The sequence below is a fragment of the Thunnus thynnus genome, chromosome 18 (genome assembly GCF_963924715.1).
Source record: "Thunnus thynnus chromosome 18, fThuThy2.1, whole genome shotgun sequence".
In the NCBI taxonomy this organism is placed as follows: domain Eukaryota; kingdom Metazoa; phylum Chordata; class Actinopteri; order Scombriformes; family Scombridae; genus Thunnus; species Thunnus thynnus.
This window is the reverse complement of record NC_089534.1, coordinates 24821782-24839790: the sequence shown is the minus strand read 5'-3', so window position 1 is coordinate 24839790 and position 18009 is coordinate 24821782. Positions and strand designations below refer to the sequence as shown.

The 18009-nt window shown below is 37.7% G+C and overlaps 1 protein-coding gene across 1 annotated transcript in view; it reads right to left on the bottom strand.

Annotated features, from left to right (window-relative positions):
* LOC137169913 (exostosin-1) overlaps nucleotides 1–18009 on the bottom strand; it is a gene marked incomplete at its 5' end in the record, with an annotated part of 255452 nt that overhangs the window by 38845 nt on the left and 198598 nt on the right. The window contains 3 exon segments of the mRNA XM_067573341.1: nucleotides 1881–2000; nucleotides 11284–11391; nucleotides 16724–16817. Of these exon segments, the coding sequence (XP_067429442.1) occupies nucleotides 1881–2000; nucleotides 11284–11391; nucleotides 16724–16817 (322 nt within the window).

Here is an 18009-nt window from a genome sequence, read left to right as displayed (position 1 = left end):
TGAGGTGATGAATGCAATAATAAGTGCTTTAAGAAAAATCATAATGATTTTTCTGATATTTATATAATGGTGATGAGTACGATGCTGCTGCTACTGCTTCTGCTGCTGATGGTGGTGATGATGAGGAGGATTATTTTCTTTCACTGTGTCTGTATTTAGAGATGCTACAGACAGCAAATAGTCCCTGAGGACTGAATCAAGGCTGTGAGGAAGTCAACTAACAACAACAGAGAATAAAATGGCTCTTATACGCCAGTGAGACAGTTCATCTTCTACACTCCGGCTAGCGAGGTCATTTAATGAGCCAGCCTCTAGTTTTCTAGTCTTGAGAGCAGACATATACATCCACACACACATATAGTACTGAAGCCTCTCTAACCTGAGGGCTGCCAGACAGCACTGGCCTCCTTCACACTTGGCCCTTCACACTGTCTCTCATGCTCACATTGTATTTAGATTTCAAGCATGAAAAAGTTTATTTCCCCGGGTGTTTGTTTAATTTTAATTTTATGTGACTGAGGTGGATAAATTTGTGTTAATGTTAAGTCATAGCTCATATACAATACTGTACCTTTACCAGGCTGTTGTAATGTGGTAAAAAATGTCCCAAAACTGGCTGTAAAACATCAGTTTTCTGTGTCCAAAGAAGACAATACTTTTATTCTCTCTTTTTTCTCTTCATATTTTTGCGTTACCATAAAACAGTAAACCCAATAGCATACTTTAAACATCAAATTATTTGATTTGTTTTTTTTTGTTTTAATTCAAAGTAGATTGCAAAAAATACTGTTAATATAATATAATATAATAAGTTATTTGATCATATGTCTCAGTCTAGTTATAAGCATTATGTTTATATATATATATATAAATGACAAGCTTGGAATACAGACACATACTGTATACACACAGTATGACTATTTTCAGTTCTATTAAAGTTTAAGCAGTTATTTTCACAGGAATTATAAAAATGTTACATTTGGATGAGATGGGGGCTGGAGAGGCAAGGCCAACAAGAACAGTAAACTCTGCAGTGAGCGCTGGAGGAAACTAAACTTTATGTAAGTGAGGTGAACTTCAGCTGAGCTGTGGCTCTGCAGTAAAACCTCATGAACTGGATTATAAAGTTATTCTCACTCACGGCACTATTTTATAATTCTGTTTTAAAAATGATTATTTCTGTCTTGATTCCTGCTGTAAAAATGTGTTTATAATAAAAAATTTAAGTTAAAAATTGGCGTCTAATAGATCAGAGGGACAATTCTTAAAATCCTTTGAATACATTTATTTACATACATTTATTAATTTTATCTCACAACTGACCCAACTTGATCCAGTCAGTTGTGATGCACAAAAATTACAACAGCAACTAAAAAAACCTACAACAAGAACTACTTTGCAAGTTGTATAATCAACAAGTGCAATGTGTTATTTTAATTGTTAAATATATCATATGAAAAAGTCTTTATATGACTTCTAAAAATTGTCCTAAAACGTGGTTTTGTAAAGTCAGAAGATAACCTTCACTCAACAGAAACTCCATCAGAAATGACTGCTCATGGTCTTTGAGCTGCTTCATGTACTGAGCATCTACATAGAAATGTATGAATATAAAGCAGAACATTGCTGGAAAACAGTGGGCACACCAACTCAATTTCTTTTGATAAAAAAGGTAAAAAATTATAATAAAAATAATAATGAAAAAAACATAACCAAGATCTTGAGAAAGATTTCTTTTAAAAGTTTATCTTGGGGAGGTGATGCATAGCCTGTGGCAGTTTACAGTATAGAACAAAAATAGCAGTTAGGTTGATTAAATGAAGCTGTCTTGACAAAACTAAATCCAAAACTCCCATTAAGACTATTTCTTGCAAGCTTACCTCCAAAGTAGTTAAGACGATTTTGGCTACAGAGGAGAAGTAGGCGTCCCAGAGGAACTGAGTCTGTTGGCGGAGAGCCAAGATCCTGTCATGGCCCACAGACCGGGTAATGGAGGGAACCTGGGGGAAGAAGAGAGGAAGAAAAGCAAGAAGACAAAAATGACAGTGAGATAGATTAAGTTAGATTTTAAACAAAGTTGAGTGAGGGGATGAGAATTGGTGTGTGGAAGAGAAGCGTAAAGTCGGGCAGACAGGTGGAGGAACCATAAGTAATTTTGTGGACATGCAGAAAAGATTAAATGAAATTCTTCCTCCCCTAAAGACTGTGCTTCCCCCACATCTTATTCTGTCCATCAACCGGCTTATCCCCAGGATAGTTTGGCAACTGAACCACCTGCTGTCCCCCTCTAATAAGCCTACTGCATTCACACCTTATGGTATTACGTGTCTACGAGAATGGGCCATTAAAGAGGACATAATGTGCACATTTCCAGGTCTATATTTATATTCTGAAGCTCAACTAGTATACTCTTGCATGATTTACGGTTAAAAAACAGTTATTTATATTTATTTATACTGGCCCTTTATGCAGCCCCTTAGTTCAGCCTCCTTCTGAAACAGGTCATTTTAGCTCCTGTCTCTTTAAGGCCCTCCTCTCAATGAGCCCACTCTGCTCTGATTGGTTAGCTTCGAGAGGCTACATAAACAAACAATAGTAGTCTGATTTCACTTATTTTCTCAAAATACTCAAATCTAAACTTTTTAAATATATCTGTACATATTCGAGCCTGAATTTGATCCGGAATATGAGTGGACAACGTGAACAATCTTAGCAACAAAAGCTATGGACAAAACGACCATCTGTGGGCATGCATGAACAATCTGGCATCAGTCCAATGGGGAAGTACAGGTTACTTTGTAAACAAAGCATTCAGAGCAGGCTGAAGCCTGGGCTTTTGACTTAAAGTGGCATTTTTACATATGTTCACCTCAAATTTTGGAACTTTGACTATGTTTAACATAGACATCCAATGACATAACAGTATATAAAAAAGAAAATCACAAAAAGCACAATATGACCCCTTGAAAAACACATTCAAATTAATGAATGCTATCTTTTGATTTGAGAAGGTGAAACCAACAAACATTTGACATTTATGCTTGTTAAATAACTTAAATGATAAATCAATCATTCATTTTTCTGTTGAACCATTAATCATTTCAGCACTATACAGGGGAGCTCATTTGTTGAGTCGTTCCAGTTGTTATTTCTCCTATATGATAACGTGACGTCATTGCATAGAGATAGAACAGAAATGTTAAAAATATCAAAGATTTAATTTGTAGATTCTTTTTTTTTTTTTTTTTTTTTTTTTACATTTTTGTAGACTTAATTTTCCATACATGCCACAGCAAGGTATTAATTATTGTTAATTAATTTCCTTTGGATGGAGCTGTTTTTGAGTGTTTTTGTGCCTAAACCTGCCCATCTGCTTCAATGGAGTTCTGCAACGAAAATGTACCAACAAACTCTGCAGAGCTGCTAGGAGTCCAAATATCCTGTTCCTGCTGTACCAGAGGCAAGACAAGGTCCCAGCTCACATTGTCATGGAAGACATGAGCAGCTGGCTTGTGGCTTGCAAAAATAACACCCTGAGGGAGAGGGACCGTGGAAGGATGAAATCAAGGGAGACGAGGATTCTGCCAGTCTGACCAGGGAGCTAAACATCTGGATGTGCCAGGAAGATGGAGCAGGATGCTGTTTTGGTACTCAGTTTGGAGAAAAACAAACTATCTGCTTGATGAGGTAATACATGACCTTAGCTTGACCTCAACTTGACAGCAGCTTTGTAGCCAATGTTCCTGAAGAGCCTCATCAGCCCTCGAGGGGTGGTGGTGGATCTGGAGCCAAGGAACCTGGTGTGCTGGCTACAACCAACTGCCTCTCAAGTGAAAGTTATAGTACCAACTTGTCAGGCACAGCTAGCAGAAAAGCCACTGTATTCTAAAAGACTCTATAATCTACTCTATAAAGGTCTCTATACAGGAGAAGGTTGTTGAGATGATCAAGCAGAAAGACTTTCAATCAAACAGTCCTGAGCTGCTTGGCTCCATCTCTGACGTTGTGACCAAGAAGCTTCTTATAATGTTCCATGAAGCCTAATGAGGCAGCTGCAGGCAACAATGAGCGTGTCTCTTGATGTTTTTAACTGACTTTTACACTCAAAGATATTCAGATATTTGAAATAACACATTTTTGACTTTGATTTTATGTCCCCACACACTCACAGGTTGCTGTGTTTCCTACAGCTTTTTCAAAAGATCAAGTTCGGAAAAAATTTGAACTAATGTTTTCATAATTTGTTTGAATTAATTTAACACATCTGGCATAGTCTATCCAAAAAACATGACAGCTTATGGTCACACTCAGTTTTGCTCCCTATTCACTCACAAGCCTCCCTGATGTTCAGCCAGTGTGAGAAAAGTGCTGAAAGATTGACCTTTTCGTTCAGGAAATACTGATTGTGTACAGTATATCCTTTTTAACATAGCTTAATTGAATGGTGAAATAATACAAGCAGCAGAGAAGAAGGCTTGGTGCTTGGCTGCAGTGACTGCAAGGACATCAATAGAGGGTAACGACAACAAAGTGTTTGATAAAACACTGTACGACTAAATTTGCCTCGCTTAGAAGTCGCTTTAGATAAAAACGTCTGCCAAATGACAATATGTAAATGTAATTTGTGTTAGCCCCTGCAGTTTATGCTAACAAGCCTTCCAATGCTTTTTTTCCCCCACTGTCCCGCTTGCTTTTTAGTTTAGCATGCCAGTAAGATTTGGCTGGCAAATTGTTTCCTGTGTAATGTCTCTGGCTGCAAAAGCACACTGGTCACCACACTTTACAGTAAACAAGGTCCTCTAGCTATTGAGCCAGTGAGTGTGCACTGAAGTCCCTTTAAATAAGTACTATACATAGACCAAGTAAACAATTAAACTACAGAATGTTTGCAGTTGAATCTTATTTTTGTCTAAATTTTAGGATCATTGTTTTTTTACCCCCTTTGTAACAACTAAAATGTACACGATAGATGTTAACTTTTGATTTGATACAGATTCCCAGGAAGCCTCAAATTCACAAGGAGTCTGAACACACATTATGGGTGGTTGTGTGGCAGTTGACGTCACTGGGATCTGTCGACAGCAGAGCAAGCTTTAATTGTTCAGCTCTCTGAGGTGGAATATAAACAACACCAATCACATCAGCTCAATTCTCTTCCCCTCGATTGACTCTAATAGTGTTTATGTTTCTCAGCAGGGGCATTGTGTGTGCGTGTGTGTGTTTTGTGTGTGCGTGTGTGTGGGTGTCTATGTGTTGTGCATGTCTCTTCTCCACAGGGGGAATAGAAACTCTACATATTAAACAGTCAGGTATTGCACTGCTCAGTGATGTAATTGAAAGTAATGAGATTCAACTCTCTCAGCAGGTGTTAGAGCTCCGATGTTGTGTTGAACAGTGAGTCTCTGTGTGAGCGTGTGCTTGTAACTGAGGAAAAAAAGATGGAGACAAATAGGGCAAGCATCCAGAATCTGTTAACCAACCAGAAACATGCTTTTCTGTTTGTTTTAATATTGAACTGTACAGATGCTGTAACTTAGACAAATTATTTTCTCTGGGTTTTTTAAAATGCATTTAATGTGCTTTTTTCTAAGTCCAACTGAAATTATATTGCATGTTTGTTATTCTGTTACAGCATAGCATACATATCTGCTCTGTAAATCACATGTCCTGTGTTCAACTTTGAGAAACAAATCAGAAACCAAAAGGGAGAAATGTGTATTTATATTGTTTGGTGTCATGATGATGCTTCCTATTTTTGCATTAATTCATCCAAACCATTTTCTGTCTATTTAGACAGATAACTTGTTTCCATGCAACCAATAAAATCGCACAAAAGCAATAATGTGGCGTTCGATCATAGGAAGAGCAGACGGTCACACTGAGCCTGATAGCATCCTGCTGCACAACACAAGAGCCACAGACTGAACAACAACCTACATTAACTTTCCTGCTAAAGTCTCCTTCTCATCTGACTTACAAACATGAACACACACCTTGTCCTGCACCTTAGCTTGTTCAGCAATCTACCAAAGAAAATAATGTCAGTTAGCAGGCTAGATGGTAATTAGCTGCTCAGCTGCAGCACATTAAACAGCATGTAAACCTGCAAATGTCACTTCGATCCTGTTAGATGCTGCTGTGGTCCTTACGCTTCAATACCACTGCTAACAACACACTGTCTGCCCATGGCTTGTAAGCTACAGCTCAAGTTTGTTTGCTTTGTTTCTCGTTCCCCTACTGGAGCTCAGTCTGCCAGCTGCATTCAAACACAGACACCGACACGCCCCTCTAGCCACTGAAACAGAAAAGGATTATTTCATAAGATTCCCAAATGACCTTCTTTTCTTTGTTCTAACAATAAAAAAACTATTAACAATACAATTAAAAAACACATCAGTTTTGACTACAAAAAGGTGATGACTAAATGTGATTTCAGTGGGACTTAAAGGTGGTTGTTCGATTTGACAATAAAGCCAGAATCTTGGGCTTTAAAGTATCTACTCTGAAACCTCCTTGAACTTTTATTTAATTCCTGCCATCTTGGCAGCTGTCTCAATACTGCAGGAATCAGATTAAGTAGCTTTAAGGTGTCCTCAAAGTCAAGGAAAGTTTGATCAAGAATAAAACGAAACAAAACAAGAATAACCTCGGTAAAAGAGAGGAAGAATTCTGTACACCATTATTAACCTGCTCGAGTAGTCTTCATTCAAGTTAATCACATATAATAATTTGACAAAGATTTTATATGTGAAATGTTTTTCTGTTTATGTGAAACATATTTTTCAGATGAGGTTTTTGGTCATACTTTATTTGCAGAAAATTTGTAATTTAATTTACAATTGATTACAATTTACAATCTCATTTAGCAGCAAATCTTATCACCCATGTGCTTTATATTATTTTTGTTGATTTAGTCTAGGGCTGCAACTAACAATTATTTTCATTATTGATTCATCTATCAATCATTCTTTCAATGAATCAATTGATTATTGAGTCTATAAAACCTCAGCCCATTGGTGATGTCTTGAAAATGCAAAGATATTTAATTTCAATGATAAAAACAGAGAAAAGCAGCAAATCCCAACAATTGAGAAGCTGGAAACAGATTTTTGGCATTTTTGCTTAATAATTGACTTAATTAATCAATGATCAAAATAGTTGCATATTAATTTTTTGTCCATTGATTAATCAAGAAATTGAGTAATTGATTCAGCTCTAATTTTGTCCCCACATTTCTTATATTTTAAGTTTCTGTGTAATGCCATTTAAAATGTAATAAAGATTAGAAAACAGAGGAGAATTTCAGTAACTGTGAAGAAATTCTGTTCACCTCTCTCATTCATTTACCTCCCTTGCTTTCCTCACTTCCAAGTTCAAGTTATTCTCTGGTAGCAGAGTGTTAGTAAGTGAGGAGGTGGAAACAATATGGTCGTAATTGGTGGAACAAACTGTCCAGTCTTTCCCAGATTGGAGGGTTAAAATGCACTGGAGGTTGCATAGTGTGTGTTTAGATCCTTCAGGCCTGTATATAGTGGTATATTTCTTAACGCCATACGCTGAAAAACAATTGATTTTACCATGTGCACTGACAAATGTCAGGCATTATCCTAAAAGCCTAGAAATCATTTGTTTTTATCTTCAACCACCAACAATCCTTTCCCCTATATTTTGATTCATTCCTCACATCCGCATCAAGAATAAGAAAATAAATGGAGAAATGCTTGTTTCATTCAACCTCTGTTATAAATGTTAACATCCTGAGGGGTGAATTCACAAAAGGATTGTATGGCTTTTGTAGCTACTAAACCTGCACAAATAAGACTAAAAGAAACCATCACAAAGCACCCACAAAGAGTGAAATGCACTTCTAAGTGCTCTGCTAAGCAAACAGCATCTTGGTGCTCCTTTGCTATTTGCCCGTATGTAAATTAGATAATATGCATACATTTGGCGCAAAATTGGCCCCTTTCTATGCAGGTGAGCTTCATTGCAAAAACAGTCCAATTCACAAAGACCAGCGCTAATAGCCACACGCAGTTAGAGTGAAATTATCATTGTCTTCAGAGAGCTGGTGGGAACTGAAGCGCATCTTCTTTTGCAGTCTGAAGGTGAGCGTTTGAAACAACAACAGCACTGACAGACTGAGATATTAAATCCCAAATACGGTTTCTCTCTGCCACGTTTAAATTCTGCGCCTGAAGTTTTGAGGAATGCCTTTGCACCTCGTTAGTCGGGACTTGTAGCTCGCGGTCTGAAAATCTGATTTTTCTCTTTCTCTCTGCCATTGTCCTGCCTAATGTGTTCTTTGCACAAAGGCAACATTTATACTCTGCCACATGGATAATTGCAATCAGATGCAAAACAAGGGCAAATTGCACTCAGCTACTAAACTTTATGGGCGTGTTTGTGCTATAACATAATTAGCACAATATCTTTTTTGGATATCTTTGGACATTGAGATCGGGTAGATAGCAGTTGCAAGTGATGCACAATTCATGCTGCTATCAGAGGCTGCAATCCACTCATTGTGAATTCACCCCTGAGTGTTTCACGGTGTCAAAACATATCTCTCACATCACACATATTATCTTAGCCAACAATTAGCACGCTTTTAGATTTCATTTTTTCAAAGGAAGCACACCAAACAACAAAACCTCTAACAACATTACTATTGTGGAGCTCAGTAATGTTTAATGATAAAAAAAGGCTGCCATATTTTATCTAAAAGGCAAGTTTGTAATACTTTTAATGATGGCTTGTCTGCTATTATGTTATTCACAAAGAAAAATGTCATTATCATCATTACTAGGTGCTGATAGAAGGCTGATAGGGGACTAGGGACACATTAATTAAAGGCAACCCAACCCCCCCGCCAACTCCACACACACTTTCGCATATCAGTGTTGCTGTCCAGGTGGCAGTATAGGTCATGCAGGTGGCATGTAGTAATAGAGAGTAATTAGAGAATGTAAATATCACAAGCTCTTCCTGCTGCTGTAATTAAAAGGAACAGAAGGTGATCGAATTGTAGAATAATCCATCTCAGATAAAAATAGTCCCTGGCTGAGGTGTGAGTGACTGTGAATATCACAGCTATCATGTCAAAGTGAAATAGAATGTACTAAAATCCACACGACCACAATTAAGTTTTCCCCTCTCAGCTGAACCAAATGTCTGCACGTCAGTGATGTGTTGACAGATTACACTTCTGATGAGACTTTGGCCCAGTTTCCCTACAGATATATTTACGTTTTACCCAGCTATTTCTTCTGTCATGTGGTTTTTAGAGTTTCCACTCATATGGTGCTATTTACTGATTCCATTGGCAATGTGTACCAGTTTCTTTCCTTCTGCACATTGCAAAAACAATGTGAGGCCTAGTTTAACAAATTAAATAGTCAAAAAGTATATATCTGCCAAAACAGTTAAGGGACTTTTTAAAAGAATTGACTAGTTTAGAAGAAGTCGTTGTTGTTTGATGTCAAATTATCTTGGCTATAATTCGGGCTAACAGGGAACAAAGAGATGAAATTTGCAATATTCTATTACATGTAATGACCGGGTAACAATCACAGAGCCTCAAATGTGGAAGTGACAACAGATACTGTACAGAGAGTATTTCGATATGTCCAGTAACACTTAAGCATGGACAGGTTTAGAAACAATCAAAAAATAAAACATATCGCCACAATGTCATGATAGCCTTTATATGAACCTTTTGAGTATTTAGAGTGAAGCAACTTGCTCGAAACCAGTAAAATCTTTTAAAATCGCTTTTAAAAGGTAAATTTGTGGCACTTGTCCACGCAATTCCCAAACTTTTCTTATGACATGCCTCACATTGATATGTAATGCACAAAGTTCTCTCATGCAGGTAGTGAGAAATGAACTGTGACAGTATCTCAAACCATCAACTGGCAGCACAAGTTAAGAACACAGAAGCCCCCTTAACACAAGTCATGCTGGCATGTATTTAATTCCTGCTGTCTACCATCAAATTATAGCAGACGCTGAACATATGTTAGAAGTCAATACCATTTTAATCAGTGTTATTATCATCCATACCTAAACATGGCACAAAGAGACTCTGCTCCTGAACTATAGTGGTAACAACATGATGCATTTTACACCTCTATCAGCTGTCACCAAGTCACACACTGAAACCCTAGATACATGTCCAACTGATCACCAACGCATTGACCATTGAGCCTGAAAAAACTTCTGCACTGTTCATGTAGGTAGAAACTAAGTGGTTCAGCTGTAATATCCATCGCCAGACACAGGATTCAGAACTTCATTTTAGATAGTTCCAGTTAAATGAAAGTTATGAGATTATGTGTGGTCTTCAGAGAGACAAACAAGATCCACAGAAAACAACCAGGTTACACATTCAACAGTAAATCACTAAGTAACACTACTTCTGCTTCTAACTGACTATAAACAGAGGACAGGAGATTTCAGGTTAATATTAGACTACATGTGCTCTGTAATAGCAAGGACTGATATAAACAATATTAATGAAATACTAGAATGAAACCACATTTTAGCAGTCAAACTGAGTCATACACGTCATTCAGTGAAATGTATTGCATATTTTAGCTGTTTCAAAAAATATGCCTGTATTTAGCTTAATAACACTGCCTTACGGGTCTTGTAGGCTACTGGTTGTACTGTCTGAGGTTGGAAAGCTTCTCAGTCCACAGTTACATATATTCCAAGCACTAACTTGGAGGCACAACAGTAACACTCTACTGAAAAATCCTACAATCAAATAAAAGTGTCACCTTTAATCTTCACCTCACCTAAATATTTACAGGCATTAACATTCAAGTTTAGGCTTTGAATAGCCATTCCTGATGTAGTCGGTTTGTTTCGATGTTTGATTCAGCCCCTGCTGGATCTTTGTGATTGTCCAGGGGGATCTGCAGCCAGAGATGACAATTATAACTGGGAAGATGTTGGCATTTCACTACCCAGACACTGAATTAGCCGCTGCTGAAAGGGCACATTTTATCTTTTGATGCTTGATGCTATACAGTGTGAGGAAGGTTTGCCCTCAACATCCAGAATACTGGCTGGTAGATAGCTTTACCTGCATCCATGTCGTTTGGTGTAATTGTATAATATAAAAAAGTAACTGATTTCTTTCTCCTCATTCCTCCATTTTGTCCACATTTACCGTTTAAAGGATGCTTTTGTCTGTTCAGCTTCCTGTATACTTGTAACAAAACCCATCCTACATTCTCCCATGCCTCCATCATTCATTTCCCAGTATTTTTCTACCTGTAACAGCAGTCTCTCATCTCCGAGGATGGCGGCTTTCCTCCAGTCGATGACTTCAGAGAAGGGAAGCTCCCAGCCGTTACTCAGAATAACCGGGATACAAGCCGCCTGCAAGGGAGGCACGAAGTGACAGAAAGAGGATCAGTATGGCAAGAAGTTTTTTTTTTTGCATGGAATGGAGAAGAATAAATGATTAATGCAACAAATGATCTTTACATAATCGGCTTTCTGAAGGAAGGAGAGCACATACTTACTTGGATCATACTTGAAAGTTAAAGAGGACATATCATGCACATTTAAAGGTCCATATCTTTATTCTCGGCCTCTCCTGGAATATCTTTACATGATTTACAGTTTAAAAAACTCCTTATTTATCTTATACTGGCTCTTTATGCAGCCCCTCAGTTCAGCCTCTGTCTGAAACAGGCTGTTTTGTCTCATGATGAGCCCACTCTGCTCTGATTGGCCAATTCCCGAAAGCTGCCCCTCGGCCGGAGGCTACGTAGTAGTAGGATTTCTCCTCTTTTTCCCATTCTTTACACAAAATGGATACTTCTAAAATACATCTGTACTTGTTTGAGCCTGAATCCAATCCTAAATATGTGAGTGGACAACGCAAACAACCCTTGGAACAACCTTAGCAAGAAAGACTACAGAATGGATGGCCATTTGTGGGCATTCAACAAACTGACATCATCACAAGGAGGAAGTAGAGGTAACTTGTAACTGGTAACTGCAAATGATACATTCACAGCCCAGGCTTTTGACTTACAGGGAGCATTTTTACATACATTCACCTCAAGTTTTGGAAAACTGACCATGTTTAACATAGACATCCAGCATCATAATAGTATAAAAACAACAGAAAATCAGAAAAAGCATGATATGTCCCTCTTTAAGATATTGTTTTTCATTGTGAGTTTGATATAACTTTCAATTCTGCAGCAGATCCTGTAATGCATTTTTCTGTCAGAGAACAGATTTGCCTCAAAAAAGAAATAAAGAAAATGTCCTTTAAAATGGTTTGCTTGAGAGAGAGAGAGAAATCCCACTAACACATAAAGTCTAACCAAAAGTTTAAAGTGGAGCGCTGGGAGGGATCTGTTTTTATCTCTTTTTTCCACTTCACTGAGGGTTTTATCCTCTTAGGTAGTTTCTGTCTGATGAGGCACTTTTAACGTGTTCCAAATTGGAGTTTTGCAGAAACAGAGTTGCCAAAAAGATTAAGAAGAAAACAAAAAAAAGTGTTTATTTTATTTATTTTCCACATATGCGTCAATATTTAGAGGATGTATTAATGCGACTTGTCAGCAGCTATTCCATTTCCCAGAGGAGCTCTCTCTGTGTTGCAGCAAATTCATTTCATGACGAGGCTCTAGAAAATGACTATCATTTGCGGTTAATGGACAAGAGTTGATTGTGCCCTCCACTGAACTATTACACTTCATTTAAAGGGAAAATACACTGTCCTTTGGCTGATTGTACTACAAACCTCCACCCGCACCCTCAGAACTGCCAGCAGCTTGCTTCTCCGGGCCCCCAGTACTAAGCTCTGCACCATGGGGGATCGAGCCTTCTGCTCTGCTGCACCACGCTTGTGGAACAGCCTTCCTAACCATCTGAGGGCAGCACAGACCCTAGACTCTTTAAAAAAAAGGCCTAAAAACTTTTCTATTCAGGAAGTCTTTTTCATCTTGACTCTTATTACTATTTTCTTTATGTTGTGTGTTCTATGTTATTAATACTGTAGCACTTTGAGTTACACTTTGAATGAAAAGTGCGGTACAAATTAAATGTATTAATATCATGATTGTTATTATTAATTTCTTTCACATCACATATGTCATGCCTCATTTATAAGCCTGTGGTGTTGTTTTATTCTATTCTCATCTGAAATTGTATTAAATTAACAGTTACGGGAATTAGCTATAACTCTGAACAGTAAAGGTATATAATATGGGAAATGGGCAAGTTTGCAAGGCTATAATTTTACTTCTTTTCACCCTATGTTGGTAGGAAAAAGCCCAGAGGAGCTTTCAGAAGACAACAGTCGAGCATTACCTTCACTGTCCAATCCGGTGGTGACAACACACACTGAGTGTCAAAGATAAAACTTCAAACAATGTGGACTCTGAGCAGTTCCAGATGTGCAAGACATACATTAGATGCACCATCATTCCCTCCATAAAAGATGAATGGTTGTACACAAAAAAAGCAAAAAAAGTGCTAAGTACTTTGTCCAGTGAGTCAGTGGAATCAATTTGAGCTTCACAGGCAGCACGGGGAGTACATAAAGACGGCTTTTACAACACATATAAATAGCAGATATAAAGACTTGTAAGTCTTTATTAATGTATGTGTCAACAAATATAACTCATTGTGTGTATTATATTTCATTCTATGTGATTACAACTGTGTTATACTCTCATGTGAAATACTAGAAAATTCAATATAGTGTGAACTATAGACCACATGGCTGTACTTTAATGACATATGATATGATTTGTATATGTACTCTGATCAGCGGAGGAGTGACATAGATGAGGAAAAAGATGAAAAAAAACTCAATAAGTGTGGTATTTTCATCTAAAGTTCAAGTTTGACTGGATTCCCAATCAAGTGAAGCTGAGAGATTAAAGGAGATTCACAAAATGCCGAGTGCATGATCAGTGACCTGTCTACACAAAAGCTCACTGCTTTGATTAGTCTGGCTTTGTGAGATGACTTTCTCTTTTCTTTTCTTGTTTCCCTTGTCATCCTCTTACATGTCTCTTTGTTTTATTTCCTCTATCCTCTGCTGTCCTTTGAATTTTAATGATTAGTAAACCTTAATTTCTTTTTTTCATTTTGTTTCTTTTTTTTTTTTTTTTTTACCTCTGGCAGACAGGTCCTATTTGCTTAAAAAGCCATTAAAATAATTGGAATGTATTTCAAATGAAAAGCATTGCCCATTTCCAATTGGTTTTCCTTTTCCTTTATGCGTCTTTCTTAAGAAAATGTCTTAGCTTTTCTATTGTAATATCACCAGAAAGTTTAGCCTGTACAAGCACTTACTTACAGTATATGTCTGATTACAAACTGGGAATATTATGGTGCCATCAAGTGCTAAAAAAAGACTACAGAGAGGCTGGTGGAGCCTATGCCTATGAGGCATCAACTAACCCTAACCCTAACCCTGACCGTAACTCAAAGTATCCACTTTTCCTTCTATACCCCAGGCTGGACTACTTATTCTCCTATCTAAATTTGCTGGTAACTCACTGGCTGTTTACTGGCATACCTTTGCTGATACCTGAGTTTTTGGTGACCCACAATTTCAACAATGCTGAAGTCAATTTTGAGTTAGATTTTCAGCAAACATTCAAGCACTGAGCAAAATGTTGCATACAAATCCTTCTAGCTACTGCCCTTAATGGGTGCAGAAGATGGAAACATGAACAACCCATTTATCCCTAAAATTAAGTGTGCAGTCTGTTCAACAGAATATCTAATCGGAAATGAAGAAAAACAAGACACGGACACGGAAAACAAGACAGCCAGAAGCAGGAATATGGCCAGATACTTAATGTCAAAACAACACAGAGACAGATAGAAGTGCTAATGAAAGCTGAACACATCTGTGGTCTGAGGACGTGTAGAAACGTCCCCTTCTGTTCTCTGTGGTGTATCTACAGAAACAGGCCTTCTCTCTGGCAGGGAGATGACAGTTTGTCAATTGTAATACGATTAAGGAAGCTGTCGTCAGACTCTTTGAGTCCTGTGATTATCTATAAATTTGACTGTTTTTAGGCATGAAATATACAAATATAAAAAATGATCTCTCCACCAGAATTACATTCCGACACTATGGAGAAGGCTCTGAGGTGATAATAATATGAAACTTTCACAGGAGTTTTTTCAATTTGAAAATGTTCTTGGGCAGGCGGGGTCGCATTTGGGAAATTTGGACTCATGACTCCAGGGTTTGGAGGCACTATGCAGTCATGGCCAGTGTACACAATATCTGGCCAGGTGTTTGGAGGTGTGAAAGTTGGCAGGGTTTTTTCATTTAACATTCTTCACACAGCTAATTCTGACTTTTTGTGTTTAAAACTGGGTTTAATACGATGAATACCTTTGAGAAAAGACTTGTCTCTTCAAAGTGTGTGCCCTTATCCCGATTTATACGATTCATTACGTCAAGACTTCAGAGAAACGCAAGAGACAGAATTCTTGGAGAAAGATTAGGGAGGAGGTGGGATGCAGCCAGCAGAAGGCTGTGACAGTAGGATTTCTGCACAGCCCATTCAGATCTGATATAAACACTTTTGCCTTTAGATGTACAAAACATCATACAACACATCAAACGACCTGGTTTGTTTCAAACATCCTAAATCCTTTACTCTCACTCATTGGCCTAGCAGCAGTATGTTCACACCTTGCACATACAGTTCATGGAAAGATACACAATATATAATAAGAATATCCATATAAACACAAACACACATATTGTATAGAAGAATATGCCGTCTAAATTATGTATTGCACTCTCAAACGGTGTCACCATTACTGCAGTGGCAGAGTGGAATTGAACACATTTACACTGACAGTGAAGGCAGAAGTATTTGGATTAATCACAGTCACCAGATGGAGGTAGTCTGTATGAATGTGGAAGTTACTGAGTCTCAAAACACTAGTCTGAAATTGGTTATGAAATGGGTTGTGTGAAAAATCACATTAACCATGTGTAAGTGTTGTGTGGAGTAGCTAATCAAAACCAGCAGGAAATACTTGTTAGTTTATGATTTAGTTATAATCTTGAAGATTTTCATTTAAATAAATGTCTGTTAAATCACTATCTATTGCCGAATGAGGTAACACAATGGTGATTGAGCCTATGGCCTGCTGATGAAATCTCTTGAATTTGCAGTATTATGATTACGAACCAGGTGTTGGTGGCGACTTTCCCACCACGCATTCAAATCACAAGCAGCGCAGTTAGTGATGTGTTTTTCATCACCCAGTGGTTGATCTGCCAGAAAGGGTAGGTGGACCTAACGTAGTAGATTCACTTTTAAATTTGTTTATGCTAGCATGACATCACACAACGACACTGTTTGGATCTCTGGGAGTACGGTTGAGTGAGTTCCAAAAAACACAGCTGCAATTACTGCTTAACACCATACGGTGCCGCCAAAGAGAACAAAACAGAAATCTTTGAGATTGCCACTTTAACTTAAACTTCATGATATCTTGCATTGTAATCAGAGGAAATGCGTCATTTAATAAAAATCTGAAATACGTGATACTATAAACATGGGAGGAAGGAAAGAGGCAGGAAACATAGAACCAAGCTAGCAAAAGATGTGATGTGCGAAGGTGTGGTATATGTGGGTTTACAAGTGAGGTGCCATTGCATTACAACCCGGATCTGTCTATAGACACACACGCACACACAAACCTGTAGGGCCTCCAGGAAGCGGAACGATCCAAGACGTCGGCCCCGGGGCACCAGGCAGAAACTGGAATTATGGAGCAGCTCCTGGTAGTCGTACCTACACCAACACACACAAAAAAATCTGATTAGAAAATAAGAGAAGTGTGTATCACCAGGTAAAAAAGAAGCAAAAATGAAAAACTAGAGAAATAGGGGGGTTGTTGCATGGAGCAACTTTTTTCATTGTACAACCTAATCTAATGGACCACCAGAGAACATTAGTACATTATGTATTCTCAATTAAAAAAAACCCAAAAAATTATAGCCGCAAGTGGCAATGAACAGGGTCCAAGCACAGAGGGCAGTCTTCAACTTAATATGACCTTCAGAAGAATTTGCCACATGCATAAATTGCCACATGGCTGGCAAGTTTGAATTGGCCACCTGGGGATTTGAAACCTTTGCAATTAAGGCAATGATGTCACATGCAAAACTGGGGTACGTTTGTCTGTTTAAACTTAAAACACTTACAACAGTCAAAATGTTGGTGAGAAAATTATGAAAAAATCATGCACCGTTCTGCTGCTTTCAGGTGTATTGTCAAATATTTTGCTGGAATTTGTTTAAAAATTAGATGAAACAGAATATGTTGTACATACAGTACAAATTACGGCAAGATATTGAATATTACTGCAGCCTCACTGTTTGACCGATCTGAATAGTATTTAAAACACTTGATATGTAGTATCCAAAAAAGTCAGTGTCAATTTTGGTAGCATATGAATGAAGACTTATGGAGATATAGATGTTAATTGATTTTGCATATTTTGAAAAATATAGAGTGACAGACTTCTGAATTGGCCATAAGTCTCAGTGAGGCAAACTTGACAACACAATTCAGTGGATGTACTGAAAAAATTTCAGCTCTGTAGGACGTACGGGTGATTTATTTTGATTTTTTGAAGTTTGGAATGTGAAATGTCTAGAAATTTAGATAAGTTGTAATAAGTCACGTCCACTTTAATCAGTCATTATGAAATTTTATACATCGACTGAGTCATCACTGTAGATCGTGCAAATTGAATTTCATACGAATCCATGTACCGATTAAGAGATATAAACTCTTTGCATTTTGGCACCCCCTAGTGGCAGAATATCCCAAGACTGCTTAGCAAAGCTTGGACCTAGCATCTAAACACATGTACCAAGTTTGGTTACAATCACTTCAGCCAATTTTGATTTATGAGTTTATGTAAAATTGAAGTTAAAGACACAGGTTTAAAATGTATAATTTCAAAATAGAATGGAAT